The 18,648-nt window shown below is 40.5% G+C and overlaps 1 protein-coding gene across 1 annotated transcript in view; it reads right to left on the bottom strand.

The window, feature by feature from the left end:
• The window catches only part of arhgap24 (Rho GTPase activating protein 24), a 216,678-nt gene that overhangs the window by 135,239 nt on the left and 62,791 nt on the right, over nt 1-18,648 (bottom strand). Inside the window, exon 3 of the mRNA XM_036587719.1 lies at nt 2,536-2,623. Coding sequence (XP_036443612.1) covers nt 2,536-2,623 — 88 coding nt within the window. The remainder of the gene's footprint in view (nt 1-2,535; nt 2,624-18,648) is intronic.

Consider the following 18,648-nt stretch of genomic DNA (forward strand, 5'->3'; position numbering starts at 1 on the left):
ACCAACTACAGTGTGTGTGTGTGTGTGTGTGTGTGTGTGTGTGTGTGTGTGTGTGTGTGTGTGTGTGTGAGAAAGAGAGAGAGAGAGAAATTTTCATCATTCTAAGTTGCAGCCAGTAGCAACAGAAGTGCTGTAAGGTGTTTGGACCCAAGATGGACAGAAGGACACAGCAAACATGCATCATTTGAAAGAAACACATATGAAACACACACACAGTAAAACAGTAAAACTCTGTGTTGTATAGGCTGGCGTGAGTAGACTGTGTTCAGTAGGCTGGTTTGCTGTGTCGACTGATGTAGATACTGTATCTGTTCAATGGTGCTGATGTTTTTCATACTAATATAAATGTGTTTATATTCCCAGCATTGCTTCATTTAGATTTGGTCAAAATAAACATGTTTTTCCACCAATGCTGATATAGATTTTTCCTATGACACAAAACAGATCGCACTATTGTTTATAGATATGAACTAAGAGGTAAATGGTAAATATTAACCATATATGCTGTCTTTATTGCTTGTAATTGGGATAAAGTAAACATCTGGTATTTTCACAGAAATGGTTATGGCTGAATTGATTTAAAAACCTAATAACGCGGTGGGTCCACCACACCCGCAAACATTGGCTGAGTAACAAAAACATGGGGTTAAGGTGGAGACAGGCAGGAGGCGCTCTGCACTCTTAATTTTGTTGTACAATACTGAGTCTGGAATTCAACGAGAGGTTTGGCGTCTAAGGCTCCGAAACACAGCATAACACTGCTGCTCGTCTCTCTCTGACTGGACTCATGTGATGCTGGTTGTCACGGTAACGTCTACACTAAGCGGTTCGCTACACATGCGTGTAATTTTGGATCAGATTACTTGTAGTGAGCTTGTAAACTGAGATTTTGATCAGGTTGTTGAGTAGAGCATGATAAACACCTCAGTCTTAATCTGTAATCAGAATGAATTCAGTCGGATTATGAAAATCTCTGCATGTAAACAGACTATCAGACTCCACACTGTTACAGAGGCCCAAAGTCTGAGTAGCAGATTTGATCTATAATCAGCTTGATTATCCTTTTGACCAAAGTCTGTAATAAAGCACATCACTGCAGTCTGAAGAAAACGAGCATGTCCAAAACGGAGACTTTACAGGAGAGGGTAAAAACATTCTTCACTTTAATGTAGCTTAATGCAACGTGATTTTATTCCAAGTCATTTTGAAGCCTCTCTGTCGTACAATGATCATGAATTTTGTGCACAACATAAAGCTGCTGTGTTTGAATTATGTAGAAAACTAAAATTGCAGAAAAAGGAGATGCTTTTTTTGGGACAGTGCTGTTGGTGGTGCAGTGGTCCTCGACTCCGACTGATTCATCACTTTGTTGTTACTTTGGGCAAAAGTGGAACATCTGTGCTTCACCCACCAGAGAAAAACCCATTTCCTCCGTCAAAATAACCGCAAGGATCGAGAGAGAGAGAGAGAGAGAGAGAGAGAGAGAGAGAGAGAGAGAGAGAGAGAGAGAGAGAGAGAGAGAGAGAGAGAGAGAGCGAGCGATGGAGGCAATGAGTGACCACTCAGGAAACAGCAGAACATCAAACAGCATAGTGTGTATTTTTCTCTTATTCAGTTCAGCGTAACTGACCATGTGGAAAAAAAAAAAGAAACAAAACAAACAAAAATCAAAAGGAAAGAATTCAAAAATTCAAACTCTGTAAAAGCAGAAGGGAGAATCACTGAGATACCAAGACTCAAAAGGAGAACCCTCTTAAAGGCATGAAGAAGAACCACAGTGAGGAACCAGTACTCCAAACTAAAAAGCTACCAAAGGACATGAAGAAGAACCACAGTAAGGAACCAAGACTCCAAACTGAAAACTCCCTAAGAGTGTGAGGAACCAAACCTGCAATGAGGAGCCAAAACTCCCTAAGAGCATGAGGAATCAAACGTACTCTGAGGAACCAAAACTTCCAGAGCATGAGGAACCAAACCTACTATGAGGAGCCAAAACTCCCTAAAAGCTTGAGCAACCAAACCTACTATGAGGAACCAAACGTCCCTAAGAGCATGAGGAACCAAGCCGACTCTGAGGAACCAAAACTCCCTAAAAGCATGAGGAACCAAACCTACTATGAGGAACCAAAAGTCCCTAAGAGCATGAAGAGAAGTGACTGAGGGTAACCTAGGCTCAAAAGGAGAACCTCCCCATAGGTGTATCTCTCTCTGTATGTGTGTAAAACAGGGTTTCATATCAGAAATTTCAGGTTCTCACTTTGACAAAAAGTCAAAGTCAAGATAACCACAATCACCGCGGTGGAACCGACAGATCTGAGTAAACATTTCAGTCTGTTTTGAATCAGTTTCCAGCAACAACAACAACAACACAACACTTTTTTAAACCTTGTCAACAAATGCCTCAGTATCTCCTGCGGAGGCGCCGGCGCTCCAGGCCAAAAATACCCTTTTCTGTCATCTCAGTCTTCATTCCGTATGCAGGGGGAGCTTCTCTCCCTCCTGAATGAGCTGAGGAAGCTGCCGTGTTCCTCTTACCTGGAATGACCTCGAACAGAAACTTTCCCGCCTCCTCTCCGTTGCTGGGGTGCTCCATGACTCTGTTGCCAGGCAGGAAAATGGCCCCCTAGAGGAGACAAGAGGCAATGGCAATGAGAAAGTGCATCATTTTACACTGCATAGAGAAAATGACACAATTCATGTTTCTCTTTAAGATATTTCACTCTAGAAATAAGAATCAGATGCAGAGATATAATCAGAGTGACTCTCTCAGACTGACGTGATTGGGGTGATGCATCAGTTCAGCTGCAGGCCACACCTTCCACGTTTCCTTTCAAACAATTTACTCTACCTGATTTGCATAATCAGCTTAATTAGGGGAGACCGTAATTAGCTCAGTTAGGCTTTGGCTCATTTGTTAAGAACAAAGGTTCTCATTAATCTTGAATGTAAAGTACTGATGGTCACGCTTCGCTTCCTGTTTCAGCTCTTTGAGACAGAAAACAGAGAAATTCTCATTATTTATAAGTGCAGCTTTAATGATGATGTAGAACAGATCAAAGCTGACCTTATGTTTGTTTAGGTTAACCCTCTAGAATCTGAGGTCATTTTCTTGATCTGTTCATCTCTTCTTAAACTCTCCTCTAAAGGCTCTTCATATAACATGATCCTCATATGTTTCATATCTAAATGCTCCGTTATCTTCATCACTACTTTCCAAACCCGCTGCAGCAGCTTCAGCAGCTGTAAACTCTCTGCACGCCGTTTCACATGAGTCTCCGATGTGGACTGAATGAAGAGTGAAGGGTTTCCGGCGTGATGGTCAGTCCTTAGTGATCTCCTGAGTGTCCATTGGTCAGTTTCACACAGTGAGAGGCAGATGACGTGTATCTCAGCCCCTCTTCATAGGCTCATAACTCCGGATGTGAGTCTCGTATGATCTCGTGATAAGATAGAATGGAAAGGGCGACTCTACAGATTCAGGAAGTGTTTGAACTGGATTTCTGAGCTTGAACTGGATTTCTGAGTGTTTGAACTGGATTTCTGAATTGCTTATCCTTCTGGGTCGTGGTGGGGAGCTGGAGCCTATCCCAGCTATCATTGGGCAGAAGGCAGGATACACCCTTTGGACTGTGGGAGGAAACCGGAGTACCCGGAGGAAACCCATGCAGACACGGGGAGAACATGCAAACTCCACACAGATATAGAGACAGAGAATTTGATGTGGAGCTCGTGGACCCCAGAGGGCTACAGGACATTACTGCCTATAACTAAGATTTAATGTATGGTTTGTCGTTTGGTGCAACACTCTGTGGTGCAACACTGAACCCATCAGCCTCATAACTTCAACAGAACTGATGATTTTGTGGACCCATATAATGGAAAATGAGTTCTAGCTTTTTATGTAAACAATGTTAAATTTTCAAAACACATTATACACTTCTTGGCCAATACAGACCATATATGGAAATTAAGCTGCAAAAACATTTACATAACACACCATCAGCTGTAGCACTAAAACCACCTCCTTGTTTCTACACTCACTGTCCACTTTATCAGCTCCACTGACCGTATAGTTTCACTCTGTAGTTCTACAGTTACAGACTGTAGTCCATCTGTTTCTCTGATACTTTGTTAGCCCCCTTTTACCCTGTTCTTCAGTGGTCAGGACACCCATGGACCCTCACAGAGCAGGTACTATTTGGGTGGTGGATCATTCTCAGCACTGCAGTAACACTGACGTGGTGGTGGTGTGTTAGTGTGTGTTGTGCTGGTACGAGTGGATCAGACACAGCAGTGCTGTTGGAGTTCATTTAACCCAAAGTAGCCTATAAAATTTTCAAAAGCGCTCTCTCTCTCTCTCTCTCTCTCGGTCTGTCTGTCCGTCTCTGTCTCTCTCTGTCTGTCTCTCTCTCTCTCTCTCCCCTTTCTCTTTTTTTTCCATTCTTTCTTTCTTTCCTTCTACTTTCTCTCTCTCTGTATTTATGTATCCCTTCCTATTTCTACCATATTTCTGTCTTTAACTATTGATTTATCTTTTTCTTTATCTCTTATCTCTCTCTCTTTTAATTTCTATCTCCCCCACTTTCTCTCTCTTTCTTTCGTCTCTGTCTCTCTCTCTGTTGTTTATCTCTATCTCTCTCCCTCCCTCTCTCTCTCTCTCTCTGCCTATATATCTTTTTTCCTCTATCCTTTTATCTTTAGCTACCCATCATTCTCTCCCTCTCTCTCTCCTCTCTTCATCTTCCCTCCTCCCTCTCTCCCTCTCTGATCTAAGAGATCTCTCTATCTCCTCCTAATCATTACTTTATTCCAGCTCGTCTGTTTATTTGTGGTTTACATTTGCATTTAATATTCTTCCCAAACTTTGCATATTGTGTTTATCATTCTTCCCTCTGAGGCTCCAAAACAAAAGCTAATCCCCCGCCCTGTTCACATATACATTACCCCACATATACAGTACCACACAACAAAATCAACAGTGTTAAATAAACTGTGGTGTTAAACGAGCTCTGGACGTGAACAGACAGAGCAGGAGTTTTAATTGAACCCCGCTGATCGTACGGGGAGCCCACTCTCGCATGAATGATGAATAGCCCCCGTCTCTGAACAACGGAGCCTCTGTGATTAGTTCAGCATATGCTGGAGAAGTATTTTCATATTAATCTCTCTTATGGCAATACTGTACGTGCTGACAGACTAAACCACGCAGGGAACAACTGCAGTGACACAGATACCCTGAGAGGCTCGATACCGCATGCTTTCGTTAGCCAGCAGAGCCGGACGGAGAAGATTAGATTATCTCCATCCTCATCTGCAGCTCGGCCCTGATAGCATATGCTGTCTCTGAATAAACACAGTCCATTTATAGAGCCCAGAGATTAGATTACTTAACATATGATACATAATTAATAGCAGGGCTTTAGCTCAGAGACAGAGAGCTCATGATGTGTTTCTCAGACTGTACACGCTGTAAAGAAGTTCAGTAGTTGCTTTAATTTCTGAAATAATGTACTGTTTTAACACCTGTTTCAGTCCCTGTAGGTACTAAATAATAAGCCTTAGTATGTAATGAGCCTGAGATTTTAAGGGGTTAAGCGGAGATGGGTAGAGCAGCCTAAAATACCTGGGTAAAACAATGCAACAAAAACAAAAACAACTTGAAGTGCAAAAGTCTTGTGTTATTTTGACCTCCCAGATCTTAAGGACAAAAAGATAGAAAGGTTCTGTTATACGGCTCCTGCAGTGGAACCTCTTAGTACATCCAGCGTCTATCAGCACAGGAACTGAATTTGTAAGTTTTCTTCTGTTTTTTGGGTTCTTTTGTTCTCAAGTTAAAAGCTTCAAAGTTGGAGATGTGACCAACGACAAAGTAGTAAAGCAATGGGTTTATGAACTTATTTATTTTTTTGTCATATATTTCATTAAATGCATAATAAAGCAGAATTTAATGTGGAAACTTTCACTTTTGTTAGTGTCTGTTTAGCACTGCTACGATAATGCTAATTTCAGGGAGCTATTGTATTCAGTCTCTATGGGACTTGCAGTGTCACCTTAGCATAAAGTAAGAAATTAATAAACTGGGCCGCGGCGTTTAATATCTTTTAATGTTCGCAGTTCCTTCACCACATTATAGTTCCTTAACGAGCAGTTCGTTGCTACGTCAGAGTAACGAGCTCCGCCCACTCGCTGCACAGTCTGCTGTAAGCCTCACCTTCTGAAGTACAGACTGAGCCATAAAACTGCCGCAATATCAAGTTCAGCTCAGTTTTGTCAGTTTTTGCCAGATCAGTATTAATGTTGTTTTGTTCCAGCCAGTCTGTAAAGCATCTTACAGCCCATTTAGTTTGGCGAATGGTGTTGGGTTCATTTCTGGCTGATTCCAGGTTGTTCAGCTGTTCTTCTGTCTCAGCTGCCGACTGAAAAGCTGCTCAGTGGTGATGACAGTTTGGGAATTTAGTGTCATCTCATCTTCAGAGTCTGACCAAATCGGCTGTTGGTCAAATGTGACCTTAAAAGTGTCCATTTTCTGTTTGTGGCAAAGTAAGAAGTAAAAACGTTCAGATGTCTTGAGCGTCTCCTACAGCTGTCAAAGTCGCTGCTTAGCAACGGCGTCTCAGCGGAGTGATACAGTGTTTGTGAAAAACCTGTGATGTTATGGCGAAATAACAGCACAGTTAGAACGCTGCTCAACCAATCAGCTTGAACTAAATGTTGTATGATACAATTATGTTATATGTGAGTTTTTTTTTCACCAATTTGATTGAGGTAAACACAAGAAATGTACACAGGAAGCATTCCATAAGATATGTGATGGGAATTAATTAAAAAAAAAAATAAAAATATGGAAATTCCATATAAAAATGATGTAAGCAGGTCAATTCAGAGCATTACTGATTTGCAGCATTGGCTTGTAAGCTGTAACAGCTTGTGAAAGAGGCCCAGTGACCAGCATGGCCTCAGGAGATGTATGGGTTGAGCTATAATGTCCTGCAGAACACGCTATAAAAGGTGAGTCCAGTATTACACCCCTTAAACAAAAGTAGCATATGACCACCATTACCGCGCGCCCTCTGCTCGTCCTCTCAGCACGTGGCTGCTGTTCAGCCTCCGTAAATATTTACAGGATCTGAGAGCTGCTTTCCTGCTGACCGAGTGCTTTTTATGGAGCTGAACTGAACCATCTGAGGCAGCAGAAACTCTACCTTCCGCTCATGTGAAGCTCGTTAATGGAAGTTGTAAAAAAGTGGCAGTGATGAAGAGGCTCAGGTCTGTTTGATGTGGGTTACAGCTTCACCACGGAAACAACATAACGGAGCTACAAGTGAACAGGTGACTCTCGCAAGTCTCCAAACTAAAGTCATTGTTATCACCTGCAGGCAGTGTCAACTCTACCTAATAAGCGACATAAGCAGATACTCAGAGCCTCAAACATGTTTTGTTTGGTTGAGGTTATTCAGTGGTGGAAAGTAACGAATTCTATTTACTCTCGTAGATTTTACCCTGTAACAGTACTTTATTGAGTAGAATTGTATCAAACACTCTTAAAAAAAAGTTTCTTCAAGGGTTCTTTAGTAAAGAAAGTGGTTCTATATAGAACCATGAACACTCAAAGAAACCTCTGCATGCTTAAACGGTTCTTTGCATCATGAAAGGTTCTTCAGGCTGATGGAAAATGTGCATAAATGTGCTGTAGATGGTTCTGTTTTGAAAATGCTTTTTCTATTGTTACAAGCTTGACACTGTAACAATGAAAGAACCCTTTTGGATGTCAAAAAGGGTCATTAAATCAGCCTGCATGGTTTGGTTACTGGCTGGACAAAAGAAGTCAAGCAACAGAGAAAGACAGTAATAGAGCGATATGTGCAGAATGTTTGCTGGAAACACTTCCTCTCCATCATAGTGAAAAATGAGATGTAAAGAAATTCATTCTGGCTCTGTTACATCACAACAAAAACAAACTGCAGATGGAAAGGCGAAGCCTGGGACGCACGCCGGGGCTAATCAAACACGAGGATTCTCACGGTAGATCACAGCGAAGAGCACGTCCCTGATAACACAACGTTACTGTGACTCACTGCAGTATAAATAGCTCCCCTTTAACCCATAAAGCACAGCAAACCATGAGAAAATCGACATTTTCAAAAGTTACTCAGAGAACTGTTCTGTTCTAGGAGATATTACTGTTGGTTTGCATATATATATATATATATATATATACATATACACACAAAAAGTTCATGATGAATGGACCAAAACCAAAAGAAATGACCCAGAATTATATTCTATATTACATTCTATATTATAATGTCCACTGCAAAGTAACTAAAACGAAATGGAATTTCTCAGCAAAAAAGTTTGGTTTTGGTTTTTTAAGTGTGAGAATGAGAGTTTAGAAGTGTGTTTGTGTGTTTAGTAAAGTTGGAGCCGAGCTGAGCTCAGTCGACTGCTGTGTTCATTTTATTCATCACTTATCAAATACCTGCCATCACAGCGTCTATCATAATACTGACAACTAAAACCAACATTGAAACTAAATAAAAACAAAACAAAGCTATTACATGTCAGAGAATTAAAGGCTCAAGGCTCCATCTCAGTACCTTCAGTCAGGGAACATAACTGAACCATAATCCACTGAAATGATATGTTCTAAGCTGTACTGACTCCACACACCCCGTCTCGTCTCCAGGCTTTTATTTTACTGTTCTGTTTAAAACATTCGGTTATGAAAAGGTACAAATACGAACTTTTCACCTGGAAAAACTTATTTAAGCTTCACAATCAGACCTTAAAACCACTGTTGGACCTTTGAGGGAACATTTACACTGTTGGTACCTTGATGAACGAGAAACGTACCTGAACAGACCCTTCATTTCTAACAGCGTACAATCAACCATTTCACACCAAACCACTCTGAATAACTTTGTTCACATCTCAACCACAGGCAAGATTTAACAAAGCATGTCACATCAGATTTCAGTTCAGGTCATTTCAGGTCAGTTTTCATTCTCGTCCCGCCGCAGTGGGGAGGCTTTCTCGCCTGCCGCAGCATGCATGCTAAATCCTGAATGACGGTGCTGAACCTGACCAGCATGTCCAGACCAGCAGTCTCAGCAACTACACTGCGGTTTCCATGGCTACTGCCATGGGGCAGGAGTTCATTACCCAGCATGCTGTTACACCTCTGTACTGCCCTCCAGTGTGCTGGCAGTTGCCCATTACTGACCGCTGCCACACTGTGACCCTCCAGCTCTCAGCACAGCTTCAAATATTTGGTCAAACTTGCCAGGACTATTTGTAGGTTTGAGTAGGTCTGGAGATCCTGCTTCAAATGTTTGTGAGGCTGAGGTTCTTCACCTTTAACAGAGTTTAGCCAGTAACACTTTACTAGAACACTGAACACATACATAACATCTTACATAAACACTTCATTACATGTTCATGAATGTTTAAACCAACATTTATAAAGCATATGTTTTACATGATACTCATATGGACTACTAAGAAACATAAGTTTTTATTTTTTATTTTTGAAAAAGTATATTATTTTCAGTAAAACGCCTCATTTCTGGACAGTCTAAATAAAAAGGACCTTGCTTTACCCCTTTGGTCATTAAGTGCTTTGGCACACCATCACACTAAGATTCAGTTGAATAATTGTTCCTAAGCATTTTAAGAGTAATTTACTGTCCATATAGTAAAGTGAGTGCTTAAGAAAAAACAGAGAATTAAGAAGAAATCTAAAGTATTATATAAGCGAAACATGCCTGAGTGTCAAAGCGCTTAATGACCAAAGGGATAAAACAAGGTCATTTTTAATTTGGTTCTATAGAAATGAGGTGTTTATTGACAATAGTATACTTTTTAAAATTAAAAACTATGACTTCTCTCTGTTAAATATCATAGTAGTCCATATTCATATCATGTAAAACATGTAGACTGTATCAATGTTGATTTAAACATTCATGAACATGTTATGAGGTGTTATGTAAACACCCTTCAAGTAAAGTGTTACTGTTTAGTCATTTACTCCCCTCTCAACTTTATTCTTCCTACATTTAATACTGCAAGTCCTGCTGGAGGATCAGTTTTGCCTGGACAGGGTTGTAATCTGAGTCATTACAGACAAAGATGGTGAATCCAGTATGAATCTGTAATGATTGCAGTTTTAAAATGAATCATTCTGAAGCAAATGGCCTTCTATAATTAGCCCAGCCTGGAGCTAAAAAAACTGGTAAAAGACAACAGCTCCTCTTTTTTTGGTGAATGGAAGATGAGAATAACTTAAAATGGACTTTGATGGTTTCTTTATCCTAATTTTTGAAAATACGGAAACAGTTTAATCCAACAATCTCCTGTCTTGTAGAAGTAAATTTGGGTGAAATAGTTTGACAATCTGAAAAAAGTGCTTGATTTGCAGTTAACTACCCAAAGCTATTATCAATGAGTGTGTTTACACGTACTCAAAAATGATTTATTTCTTAGATCAGATTAAGGTCAAGAAATCAGACAAAGGGGCTGGATTTTAGTTGAGTAATCAGATTTCTCAGTGCATGTAAACTCGTACTCTGATTTCTTTCGGATTTCTCAGTCTGAGCATGTGCGAAAACAGACGGTACCAGAAATAGACGCAGCAAAACACTTTTGGAGCGACGCTGAAACCGACTACAAATCGGACTGCTCGACGAATGAAGGATTTAAATGTTCTTCACCTTCTAAATGATTTTTCTGTAAAGCTGCTTTGTGACAACACCTGCTGGAAAAAGCGTGATATAAATAAACTTTGACTTGATTTGATTTGACTATAGTACCAATAATAAGAATAAAAACAGAACAGAACTTTGGGCCTCATTCTCCAACCGTTCTTAAGAAGAAATTTCTTCTTAAACTCTGTCCTCTATTAGACAGGTAAGATCAGACTCTACACACACTCAAGAGCACAAAGGCGAGAACAGTTCTGTGCTTTAAGAACACGTCATGAACCTGACGTAGACTTTTTCTTAGGACCTTTCTCAAGAACACACTTAAGAACAGACTCAGGAAGATCGAGATTGAGGCCCATTAACACTAATAATCTGTGCAGTATAAAAGTAACATTATTCACATTAACATTAACCAAACGCTGCAACTATTCCATGTTCCATTTAAAGACATTACACTGTGCTTTTGTTTTCTACTGACTACTGGAAGTTCTATTATTCTGAATGGGGCCCAACTTTTGCCACCAACTGCAGCAGGATTTTTTGGGAGCTGTGGTTGCCAAATGTCTCACTGTCTGTGTTTACGAGGAAAGATGTTTGCCAATCTGATTGAATACAATCTGATTATATATTCAGACTGAGGTGTTTATTCTCACTCTACTCAACAACCTGATGAAAATCTCTGTTTACATGCTCAACACAACTAATCAGATCCAAATTGATGTGCATGCTGAGAGAACCGCTTAGTGTAGACGTTACCATGACAACCAGCATCACGTGAGTCCAGTCAGAGTGAGATGAGCAGCAGTGAGCAGCACTTGTGTTTTTAATTGCTTTAAAATGATGTCAGACTCAGGAAAACGTCCTTCACATGTCCTTATTAAAGAAGGCCGAGAGGAAGACGTCGTGTTCTGAGACACATAAGCTGGACGTCCGTCCCACCGCCGTCTTTTAAAGACCAGAGCATGAACTTCGTCTCCTCTGCAGACCAGTTTCTGCTCCGCCATGTTGAACGGTATAAACTCTCACTATGACGCGACGAACATGATCAGAACGGACTTAAACTTTCTGATAGGGAATGTAATCAGATACAGGCGTTTACACAGATATTATTCTTCTATTTAACGGATTATTTACAGGATTACCCACCTCGATCAGTCGGATAGAGACTGTATTCTGAATGGCCTCAATCGGACTAGACTATTCTGACTGAGGTGTTTACATGGACTCTATTCTGATTGAGCTATTAGTCAGATTATTAATGCATTACCAGGCTGCATGTAAACATGGCTACTGTCTTCACTACTAAACTCTTCCCTGATAATCATCATTACCGTTTTTAAGTGTAATGCTGTCACCATGCCAGCGTTTGCATGTCTTCATGCTGCCGTTTGCCTCAAACATGTGAACGCAGAAGTCGCTCTGGATCAGAGCATCTACCAAACGCTGTAAACATAAACATAATCTCTGTGGGTCGGGCGGAAAAAGTTCTCTTGTTCAAACCCAAATTTCTCCAGTAGCTGTCCATAGTGAAGCACTCGAGAACTTCACACAGGCCCTCTGGGTGTTTCGGCCGGCCACTGTGGGAAACGGATGTGAGATTGCAGAGACGGTCCTCTAGATGGCTATCTGCACGACATGCTGCTTCCAAGGTCAGGGGTTAGCCTAATGTAATGATAGGAATTTCCTCTCGCAGCCTGAGAGACAGACGGAGTTATAGTTCAGTGAGGAGGACAGATTCGTTACGTTACTGCTGCTCTCTGTGATCGTATTTGGCTCTCTGGTGGCAGGTAGAGCTTTCAGAGAGAACACGACTCAGCTCTTCCTCCAGTGTACGTGAAAATCTTTCTTCAGGCTTTTTGTTGATAACAGTTTCATACACCTAGCAGTTTTTAATTCCGTCCTCACTCCTAATGGAACACCTGGTCGAGCTTATGAAGCTTTATATTCACACCGATCACTTCACAGCAACTGAATTGTATATCACTACACCACGGCACGAAAAAACCCTGACTCTCATGCTGCTCACAGGAACCATCGAGTGTACTGATGAAGTAAGACCCTGTTTTTGGTTTAAACTGAGGGGCTGACAACTTATTTTCTTATCTAGAACTAAGCTAGATAACAGGCTGAAAGACAGCTAACATGCTAAACAACTCCATCATTAATATGACAGGCCAGAATTAAAGTATTTACAGTGTGATTTACAGTAAAACAGCAGTATAAAAGTCTAAAAATGTCACTTGAATGTTTTACACACTTCAAATGTTTGTGTTTAAGCCAGAAGTCTGACTTAATTCCTCTGAACGGAAGAATCAGGTGAACATCAGATTAAAGCTTCGATAAAACTCTGCAGGAGCTCAACTCACTGAGAACCAGCGGTGTAGCCAGGATTTTCCCAGGCGTGGGGAACTGAGGGCTGGAATCCAGCACAGTGTGGTGATTTCCCTGCTTCAGCACACCAACCAAACCTGGAACTTAACTGATGAGTTGAATCAGGAGTGTTTGAGTGGAAAAGTCACCAAACTGTGCAGGTGAGTTCCCCACCGATGGTGTAAGGTAACATCTTTGACCAGGTTGACCTACCAGCTAACCCGCCAGCATTAGCACAGCCTTCTAGGCTGTTACGCACTGGATTCAGATGGAGTTCCCGCAGTTACAGTCAGGTAACCCACATAGAGCGTGATGTGTGACAAAATAAAAGCTCTGTAGTGCAGATACGCCACTCAGCAGACAGTCTTACTCACAATTTTAACCACGTCAGCCAAAAATCTGGAGCTCTCGTCAGGAATCATCCGTAACCAGCTTTAAAAATCAGCTGTAAAATGTTTTTAATTGTCTTAGCTTTCTGAGGTTCCTGTTTTTTCATCCTGTATGTTTCATTCTCATTCTATGTTTATTTTATTCTATTTTCTTTATGTTTTAGTGCTCAGTTTTTCACATTTCTGTTTATTTATTTATTATTATTACCATTTTTATCAAACAAGCACTTCTTTCAATGGATTTTATTTTTGGTATTTACTGTTTTACACACATGATTTTGATGTTTTATTTAATTTCATTGTGAAGCACTCGGAGAAGCATTTTTATGCATGAAAGTTGCTGTTTAAATTAAATTTTAATTAATTAATTAATTTTTGGTGAATGTAGCATTAGGTATCTAATGACCAAGGACTTATCAGTATAGTGTGGTGTGCTTTTCCAGATCGGGGATCAAACCATGTGGCGTACAATCGCTTTCCCCACTACAGTACACCAGCCGCAATTTAGACATTTATTTAGGTGCTTTTAATCGTGTTTCCCAGTATATAAAAACAATGCCAGCTGCTTCATTAAGTAAATTGAACAAGATATAATGTTAAAGTTTTGACCTGTGATCACACTGAGGACACGCGTATTATTCACTACAGCATTGATCTAACAGGTGATTTTAAAAAAGCCCTGATGGCACATTTTCACTGTAGAGCAAAACTGTTTCACATGGTAAGTAGGACAACTTTTCTCTGGTGTCTGCTTTATTAACAATGACTGTCTTACTTTGCATGACTAGGGTACCATTGCCCACCCCTGCCCACCATTGGCTGCATCCCTGTTGACAGTCAGTTAGTTGGACACACTATTTCTGCACACATAACATTCTGACCACCTCCTTGTTTCTACACTCATTGTCCATTTTATCAGCTCCACTTACTGTATAGGTGCACTTTGTAGTTCTACAGTTACAGACTGTAGTCCATCTGTTTCTCTGATACTTTGTTAGCCCCCTTTTACCCTGTTCTTCAGTGGTCAGGACCCCCCATGGACCCTCACAGAGCAGGTACTATTTGGGTGGTGGATCATTCTCAGCACTGCAGTAACACTGACGTGGTGGTGGTGTGTTAGTGTGTGTTGTGCTGGTACGAGTGGATCAGACACAGCAGTGCTGCTGGAGTTTTTAAACACTGTGTCCACTCACTGTCCACTCTATTAGACACTCCTACCTTGTCAGTCCACCTTGTAGATGTAAAGTCAGAGATGATAGCTCATCTGCTGCTGCACAGTTTCTGTTGGTCATCCTCTAGTCCTTCATCAGTGGTCACAGGATGCTGCCCACAGGACGCTGTTAGCTGGATATTTTTGGTTGGTGGACTATTCTCAGTCCAGCAGTGACACTGAGGTGTTTAAAAACTCCAGCAGCTCTGCTGTGTCTGATCCACTCAGACCAGCACAACACACACTAACACACCACCACCACATCAATGTTACTGCGGTGCTGAGAATGACCCACCACCCAAATAGTACCTGCTCTGTGAGGGTCCATGGGGGTCCTGACCACTGAAGAACAGGGTAAAAGGGGGCTAACAAAGTATCAGAGAAACAGATGGACTACAGTCTGTAACTGTAGAACTACAAAGTGCACCTATATAGTAAGTGGAGCTGATAAAGTGGACAATGAGCGTAGAAACAAGGAGGTGGTCAGAATGTTATGCCTGATCGGTGTACATGAACAAGAGTGCAGCCTGACTTTTATACAGTCTGTATCTGTTTATTAAGTTAAACTGAATCTGGGCTGTAAAAGAAAGCAGTGATTCTTACTGTGGTTCTACTGGGTTCTTACCGTGTACCTCAGAAAACTATCTTTGTATTCTGTGCATCATTTCACTCCATATAACTTATTTGATACTTGGTGGAGTTTCTGACTTTACTGCTTAAACGTTACAGTGAAACTCTGTGCATGTTTAAATTTACAGATATTTAAATGTATAGAATTTAGATATTTTACCATGTTGTTAATCATTAATTAATAGTTAGAACCCGTTAGCCATTCCAGTGTAATTTAATTAGACTGTCCTGGTTCTTGTCACTATTTTAGATGATAGATTGAATATGTAGCACAGACACATTTACAAGGAGAAATATGGATCTACGCTCTTAAAAAAGACTGCATCAAGGGTTCTTTAGTAAAGAGAACGCTTCCATATAGAACCATGAGCACTCATAGAACCCTTTGCCTGATTAAAGGGTTTTTGTATCATTAAAGGGTTCTTCAGGTTGATGGAAAGCTTGCATGAATGTGGTATAGACAGTACTTTTTGAAAAGGGTTCTTCTATTGTCACAACTTGGCACAGTAACAATAGAAGATTCCTTTTGGGTGCTATATAGAACCATTTTCAAAAAGGTTCTATATAGGACCATCTACATCACATTCTCCATCAATTTGAAGAACACTCATTTTTAACTTTTGGAAAATGGTTCTATATAGCACTAAAATGGGCTCTGCTATTGTCACGAGCTTGGCATTGTCACAATAGCAGAACCTATTTGGTGCTGTATAGAACCATATACAACACATTCTCCATCAATCTGAAGAAGCATTCCACCATGCAGAGAACCCTATAATCATGCAAAGAGTTTGAGTGTTCCTGGTTCTATGTAGAACCATTTTCTTTACTAAAGAACCATTGACCCATCTTTGTTAAGAGTGTACGTAGTCTAGAACACCATTTCAGGAGTCACTGTTGTTGTACACACTATTTCTGCACACATTTAAGATCAAACCCTTTTGTTTTCTGTGGAAAATCTAATTAAAAATCAAGTTAATTCTTACAGAGTCACTTTACTTTCCAGACGTTTGGCCTGTATTGTTTGGGAACGCATCACAGAGGAGTGCAGCTGAGTTCACCAGGATCAGTGAGCCTCTCGTCCGTCTGTATGTCAACCAGCGGAGATAGAGAGAGAAGGATGAGAGAAAAAAAAAATAAGAGTGCAGCCTGACGTGACCGCGGGTGCCGAGGGGCCTTAAATCCAACAGCCCCCCTGGAATCAATTAGGGAGCAGCCATGGCTGGGGAACGGCCTCATAAAAAGGGCATTTAACCTTGACTTTGTAGCCCCCGCGCTCAGCAAGAACCACCATTCGGGGTCATTAGTGGCCCATATCTGTCCTGGAGCACCGTCCGGCTCACCCATAAACTACTGACACGGTGAAAAAGTGGATGACTTGATATAACGAAGCCTCTCTCCCTGCCTCTCCCACTCTCTCCTCACTCGCTCCTGCTCTCTCTTTCCACGCTGTCCATTAATCTGTAGCTCTCCGTCAGTAGAGAGGCATTAGGAGAACATCCTGCTGAGACTGTCTGCCAAGCCAGGCATCCTGCTCACAGAAGAACACTCACACAACAACAACTCCAATATAGTCTGTACTGCACACGGCTATTAGCTCAAAACAAAGAGGAAAAGAACCTTCATCAAACACAAGTCAGACTGTTTACAATATATCGTCTTTTTAAACTCTTTATAACGTTTTCAATGCCTAAAAACAGCTGTTTATGAGACAAGTTTGTATTTATTTGTGTTTTCCAAGCCTAGAACAGGAGAACATTGTGTACGATAACTAGAGTCTTCTAGAGTGAGTACAGTGCTGGGCAAAGTACTTAAACGAAGCTCATTTATCAGTCTACTCAGGCTATAGCAGAGCTCAGTAACGCTGAGATTAATAACTGATCACATTGATTTATCAGTCTACTCAGGCTATAGCAGAGCTCAGTAACGCTGAGATTAATAACTGATCACATTGATTTATCAGTCTACTCAGGCTTTAGCAGAGCTCAGTAACACTGAGATTAATAACTGATCACATTGATTTATCAGTCTACTCAGGCTTTAGCAGAGCTCAGTAACACAGAGATTAATAACTGATCACATTGATTTATCAGTCTACTCAGGCTTTAGCAGAGCTCAGTAACGCTGAGATTAATAACTGATCACATTGATTTATCAGTCTACTCAGGCTTTAGCAGAGCTCAGTAACACTGAGATTAATAACTGATCACATTGATTTATCAGTCTACTCAGGCTTTAGCAGAGCTCAGTAACGCTGAGATTAATAACTGATCACATTGATTTAGTGTTTGTAATACACCCCCATTTTGCAGAAACAGGGAAATTTCAGGACCTGGACTGGAAAACACTGGTTCAGATGAATATTTAGTATTATCTAAAAGATTTCAACGAGGAAGCTCATACCAGGTCCCACTGACCTTTGCGGTACAAGGGGTACCATTTATTTTGGCAAAGCCCCTCCTGGAGATATCTGTGGCCATGTTCAAACAAATGGCTTTGTAAACATGAGGTCATGGATGAAATCTGGGTTTTGAAATTTCTAATCAGATCAGAGCAGCTGTTTAATTTATCTCGTTGGGTTTGAACAATTTAGCATGACCACCACTACCAACAAATGAACCCACTGATACATCTGTCTCTGTCCATGACTTCTACTTTTACTAAAGGAAGCTTATTTGACAGGTGTGAATCATCAAAATATGTCAAAATGAAACATTCTGGCCCTCTCATGTTCTCTTAGGAAGTTTTATTTGAATCTATATTCCTTGGCTTGTTCATTAGGGCTCTGGACCAGCATTTCTGGAAAGCGTTTTTGGGATAGTGCACCAAGCAACTATTCAATAGATTGAAATAAAATGGTTATAAGGACCCATATATATATATATATATATATATATATATATATATATATATATATATATATATATATATATATAAAGAACAATCTACATCACATTCTCCATCAATCTGAAGAATGCTTTCCTGATGCAAAGAACCCCTTAATCATGCAAAGGGTTCTTTGAGTGTTCATGGTTCTATATAGTGTCATTTCCTTTACTAAAGAACCTTTGCAGAACCATCTTTTTTATGAGTGTAGAACATGATATCAGGAATCATTTTCTGCAATCACTGTGGAAGTCAGAGTAGGAGGAACATATGACAGAAAATCCAGCAATGCAATTTTACTGCTAGAGAACTAGAGATATAAACCTGAAGCTGTGTTACAGAAACTTCCTGTCTTTTTGTCTCAACTAAAGATCTGAAAGGTCAAAATGAGATTTAATCCATACTGCAGAAGCAAATCTGATCTTAATTTAGGAAATTCATCGTATCTTACAGCGTCTTATCT

The sequence above is a fragment of the Colossoma macropomum genome, unplaced genomic scaffold (genome assembly GCF_904425465.1).
Source record: "Colossoma macropomum unplaced genomic scaffold, Colossoma_macropomum, whole genome shotgun sequence".
Lineage (NCBI taxonomy): Eukaryota > Metazoa > Chordata > Actinopteri > Characiformes > Serrasalmidae > Colossoma > Colossoma macropomum.